The 6,000-nt window shown below is 47.7% G+C and overlaps 1 protein-coding gene across 2 annotated transcripts in view; it reads right to left on the bottom strand.

Annotated features, from left to right (window-relative positions):
* Positions 1-6,000, bottom strand: part of gpr142 (G protein-coupled receptor 142) — a 26,598-nt gene continuing 20,598 nt past the window's right edge. For both annotated transcript variants that reach the window (XM_080788533.1, XM_080788532.1), the window contains exons 4-5: positions 4,623-4,909; positions 1-4,374 (exon numbers count right to left, since the gene is read on the bottom strand). In XM_080788533.1, the coding sequence (XP_080644659.1) occupies positions 3,655-4,374; positions 4,623-4,909 (1,007 nt within the window). In that variant the 3' untranslated portion in view covers positions 1-3,654. The remainder of the gene's footprint in view (positions 4,375-4,622; positions 4,910-6,000) is intronic.

Below are 6,000 nucleotides of genomic sequence, written 5' to 3'. Positions count from 1 at the left end.
TGTGTGTCGGTCTCATGTGTATTTATTCTTTAAGAGAATGTTCTACAGCAGGGGTCTTCAACAGGGGGTCCCACCAAATCTTTGAGTGATACAGAAACAAACTAAACATTGCTGCTCATCCATCACTGAGAACATGAACACCACACACAGTAACGTGGATAGCAGTCGATAAAAATAAAAAGGCACATCCAAGCTGCCGTTGAGAACAACAATGTTTGACATTTCCAGACCACTTAGAAAAATATGAACATGTTTGACCTTTTCTAACGAAACGCTGCTGATTGTACAGCGTGTCATAAAAACCATAATCATTCACAATAATCATCAGACAGCTTCTAACACTGATCCTGCAGGCAAGCAAGCTTTGAGTGTGGATGCAGCAATATCACTTGATTCAACAACATGAAACTGATCCAAAAAACATGGGAAACTGGGAATAAAATGTCATGGCATTTCTAATAGGCACAAGACAGATCTAGTTCCTCTTGAGTGGAGTCTAATAAAAAAACAACAGAGCTGCAGAACATGGTTCACCACTCTTAAAGGACCACTTCACCGCTTTTCAACTTACAGTATATAATTGGTCCTCACTAATGTTCATGATAAAAATCCACAATTTCTTTCTACTCAGTCTGTGTCTCATATAGAGGGCTGTGGGCAGTTCGGAAATGTTTTTCTTTTTAAAAACAAGGTTTAAATAATTTGTATTTTCGTGAGACTGATGGCTTCCATTATCACTTTTTCAACTTTTCTATTAGTCTCTATTACCTTGGATTCCCCATCGATGATGCCACTGGTGGACAGGTTTCTGAACTGCCCACAGAACTCCTATATAATGAGACACAGACAGAGTAGAAAAATATTGTGGCATTTCATCATGAACATTAGGGAGGACCAATGAAAGTAGGTTGAAAAGTGGTGAAGTGGTCCTTTAAGTATCTAAATTTAAAAGCAGCACTCAAACATCTTGTTAAATACGTATTTAAAAGTACATTAGCCACACATATGCCTACTTTAAGTACATATTATTATCACTTGCCTTTGATTGGTATCACATTGCAATCATGTATTAACATTAATGATTCAACATATTGGTAGAATGTTGGTTATTTCTAAAAAGGTAAAAAAACAAACAAAAAAAGGAAATGGAAATGTACTAGATGATGATGTGTGTGCGTATGTGCATGCATGAGTGCATGTGCTTATTCATGTGTTTGTATGTGTGCATGTGTGTGCGCGTGTGTGTGTGTGTGTGTGTGTGTGTGTGTGTGTGCATGTGCGTGCGTGTGCCTGTGAGCATCTTTGTGTGCACTCACTTTCATGCGTGTTTTGATCGTGTGTGTGTATGTGTGTATGTACTGTATGTGCACGCACGCACGCGCACACACACACACAATCAGCCTAATCTTCGGTTTGTTTAGCAAAAGCTTGCATGGGGGTGGTGTGGCAGAGGCTAGGGGCTGGCTGTTTGAAGAGCAGGGTCTTCACTCCTGCTGCTTAGACAGCAAGCTTTCATTTAAGGCTCCATCGAGTTGCATTTCATGAAAAATAAACACTGGCCTTAGCAGCTGTGCTCTTTGTGCCTGGGAGCGAACTGCTGAAAGGGAGGACAATTTCCTTGCTCGATTGGCTATGCTCGGCAAGCCTGATGATTTGTTGATTTGAATGTTGCACATTTCCCCTCGATTAGGAAAGACAGCCACCGACTACAATAGAGAGCAGTTTAAGTCAGTGGACTTCAACCCTTTTCACACCAAGGCCTATTTATTAGCCACAGACCACCATTTGATGAGATTTAGCCTCTCAAGACCCCAAATTAAAGTCCATGCTGTATTGATGTTGGTAGTATTGGTACCATAGGTAGGAGATGTAACAGCCGCAACGTTTATCAAAATAACAATTCTTCTACATTCAATAATTTGTAAATGAAGTAGGCTAATAATGCAGATGTTTAACAATAAATTAACTCTTGAGAGCGTAAAATTAAAGGTTTAATTTTACACTTTCAAGAGTTGAAGATCTAATAAGGGTCAATTTACCAACACTCCATCATTCAGCTGAGGATCACCTGGAACCCCCTCAAGGACCACTGGTGGTGCCAAGTAGGTCAGGAGTGGCTTAATTGTCGGTATCAGCCGGTAACACGTGGGAGTACGTTACAATGTGCTAGACCCCTGGGAGATGGAGTCTGTCCCTGTTACAATGTGCTAGACCCCTGGGAGATGGAGTCTGTCCCTGTTACAATGTGCTAGACCCCTGGGAGATGGAGTCTGTCCCTGTTACAATGTGCTAGACCCCTGGGAGATGGATTGCTGAGGTGGTGCACCACACCTACCGTCAGCTCCCAGTACTTCCTGCACAACTTGCCGCACCCAAGCCATGCATGCTTTGACATATGCTGAGTTGGCGGTGCCCGGGATCGAACCCATGAACTTGTGGTCCAATGGCGAGAGCTCTACCAACTGAGCTACCGGGACACACGACCGCTGGTTGAGAACCATTGGTTTAAGTGAACGCACTCCTAGCTTGTCTAACGGTTCCGCCTCAGTGCTCTTGAAATCACACAATATACCGGGTAGGTTTATGTGGAATCATCTGTAACCGTATATGAATGTCACTCGAGCGCGATTAAAACCAGAAAAGGCTAGATGAATGGGATCACACTTGGCAGCATGCGAATTACAAGTTACAAGTACAACCTTGTATGTCAACATTCTTCTCCCTTGACTTAGCAAACCAAATGATAAAAACCACAAGGGGTTATCAAACGTAACGCAGTCTGACTGTACAGTATCTGTCAACTGACTGTAAGATGTCAAAAAACTATCTTGCATGATATTTCAGCCGTACATGGCGGGGGGGGGTAGCAAATGTTATAGTTTAATTTCGCCAAAATTCCTTTCAAGAAAAATAAATATGTTCTTGTCATCTCAGCTGATTCATGCTTAGAACAACAGAACAGACACGACACTTTAATACCCATTCTAAATCGTACAAAACCAAAAAACATACCGTTTTGTGACTCAGTGTTTTGGGCCTTTTGAGAAATCTCCAATGGTGACTGGCAGCTGTCCATGGACATGGCTGGAATGTAACATGTGGCTCTGAGGTCACAGGCGCTCCGGGGCCGTGGGACGAGCGTCTAGGAGGAGGAGGGGGCGGACGGTGTGGGGGGCGAGGTGACTACCTTTTTCGCAGAGCCTGGGAGCTGATGGGCGCTGATGAGGCGCTTGTTTTACATCACCAGCTACGACAACTAGTAGGAAGTAGTGGAGCGCCCTCAGGGTTGGCCTTTCTCACATTCTAACACAGCCAGAAAACCCCCTTCTGGCAGCCAGCTCAGTAGCGCCTTAGACTCCCAACACACACCTCCTGGTATCGAATCCCGCTGCCATCACTGTTTTTCCAACAACCGCAGACTACTTTTTTGGCCGATAAAGTACGTTAGGGTTACGGTTAAAGTTAGTTTTAGGCATAGTTTTGGTGAGGTTATATAACTACTTGCGTGAGATCCAAATACACAGCTGAGCGCTCCCTACCCCACTGACCCCAAAACAAGCGCCCCGTCAGTGCCCATCAGCTCCCAGGCTCTGCGAAAGATGTAGTCCCGCGGGGCGAGAGGTGGGGTGCAGGGCAGGCCAGGGTCAAACGGTCTCACTGGGCCCCACGCGGCGATGGAGATGGCAGTGGCGACGGGGGGTCATCGCGCGGCAAGCGCTTGGCGTTGTTGGCGCCGCTGTACAGAGAGTCGACGGACACGTTGGGCGGGGTGTGGTTCCGCCGCAGGGCGTTGGGCGTGGTTCCACCGCCGTGGTGAAGCAGCGGGCCCCCCCGGAGCAGCAGCACGTCGCGCACCACGCCGCGGAACGGCTTGCTCACGAAGCAGTACAGGAAGAAGTTGACGGCCGTGTTGAGCATGGCCAGCATGTTGGACAGGTCGTAAGCCAGGTGCACGCGCCAGTCGCTGTGCACCGACGCCACGTACAGGTGGTAGATGACCACGGCGGTCCTCGGCGCCCACAGCACCGAGAACACCGAGGTGATGGCCAGCAGCATGGCCGTCGTCTTACCCAGGCCACGCCGCCGCTGGACCACGGCGCCCGGTCCGCGGTCGCTGCCGCCCTCCTCCTGGCAGCAATGTTTCCGCTGCCTCGCCCGCAGCGTGCGGATGATCAGCGAGTTCAGCACCAGGAAGACGCCGCAGGGCAGGAAGTAGATGATGGTGACGTGCGACCATATGAGCGCGTGGTCCAGCGGCGTGGGCGGGTGGCTCTCGCGCCACAGGTCCGACCACCAGAAGAACGGCACGCCCGACGCCAGCGACAGCACCAGCACCGCGCCGATGATCCTCCGGGTGCGCGCCGGGTAGCTGATCTGACGGTGGAGAGCACGGTTATTATTGTTAACTGAAAGAATAAAACTAAAATAAATTAAAGCATTTTGAGTTTTTATTACACAATACTTACTCTTGGTCCTTTTCAATCCCACACCTGACTTATTCAGTCAGGTACAGGATTGAAAAGGGCCGGTGAAAGAAAAACACTAAAACGAATAAGAACTAAAACTAAAAAGCGTCATACTAAAACCAAAATACAAAGACAAATCCCAAACTATATTCGAACCTGCCGGTGGAGGAGGGGGTGGCACAGCGCCACGTAGCGGTCCACAGTGAGCGGCACCGTGGACCAGATGGAGGCGTGGTTGGCGGCGAACTCTGCGGCGCTGACGGCGTGCAGCCACAGCGCGGGCACCTCGCGGTGGAACACGGCCGTCTCCAGCAGGAAGCCCACGAAGATGATGAAGAGCTGCGAGAGGATGTCGGAGCCCGTCACCGCCAGCAGGTAGTAGTACAGAGGCTTCTTGGTGCGGCACGCCAGACGGGACAGAGCCACCGCCGTCAGGATGTTCACTGATATGACAGACAGACAGACAGACAGACAAACAGACAGAGTCAGAGAGAGACAGAGAGAGAGAGACAGGGAGTAAGAAAGCTTCACAGCAACGGCAGGCCTACTTGGATAATCATACTCCAGTTTTTTGCGACCGTAGGTCACATTCCTGCATCTCCTATCTGTCAATTAGTTAGTCACCCCAACCAAGCCTCCATATATGGTCACGCCTCGTGACATCACGCCTCCATGTATGGTCAGTGGTCACTCCTCGTGACATCACACCTCCATATATGGTCAGAAGACTGGATCATTACCTAGATCTGCGCATATATGGAGCCGGCCAGCAACTCTACATATGACCTCAAACTGCAACCTGACGTCGCCAAAACACACCTCTCTTGTTTTTACTATAACTATGCACCGTTTTGGTGGTCACCTTATAACCTAAAACTGTAGTACAGGCCTTTAGGCATTTAGCAGACACTCTGCCAGTCCACACCAATGCACCAATGCAACTACCATACCAATGGCAGTTGCAAGGAGTTGCATTGGTGTGAACTGGCCTTAAAACTGTTTTGTTTCAAGGAGTTGCGACTAGTTGCATTACTGCATGGTAATCTAGGATCATAGGTAAACAAAGTACATATTATCAGTCTAAACCGTATAATAATAAAACATCTATAAACTGTACATTGAAACTACACAATGCCAGGTCAACAAATGAATCATGTCTAATAACTTTTTAAACTTTGCATAAGCCTGCAAGGTCGTCAAGGCTAGGGCAAGTGCTACAGGCAGCAGGCTAAGGTGGAGTCTGAAGAGACAGATTACTTTTCAGAAGCAATTGAAAGGATACCCTACTTACTACATCCAGGGGTCGATGCCCCGGTACAGTTTGCCAGATCTTTGCCAGGTAAAAGACCAAGACGGAGATAAACAGAAACAGAGACAGGCAAAGGCTGCCAGATGGGAGGTAAATCAGAGAGCAAAGCGATATCATCATCAACATATTCTGCTGGATGCGTTCACAGTAGTATGAGTTACAAACAAGGCATTGATTTGTCTGCAGAAAGTCATGATCCATCTTCCAGTAGCTACATTTTAAAGC

Source organism: Protomyctophum bolini, assembly GCF_963924005.1.
Source record: "Protomyctophum bolini genome assembly, chromosome: 18".
In the NCBI taxonomy this organism is placed as follows: Eukaryota; Metazoa; Chordata; class Actinopteri; order Myctophiformes; family Myctophidae; genus Protomyctophum; species Protomyctophum bolini.
Note: the sequence above shows the minus strand (reverse complement) of the source record. Positions and strands in the feature narration are given on the sequence as shown.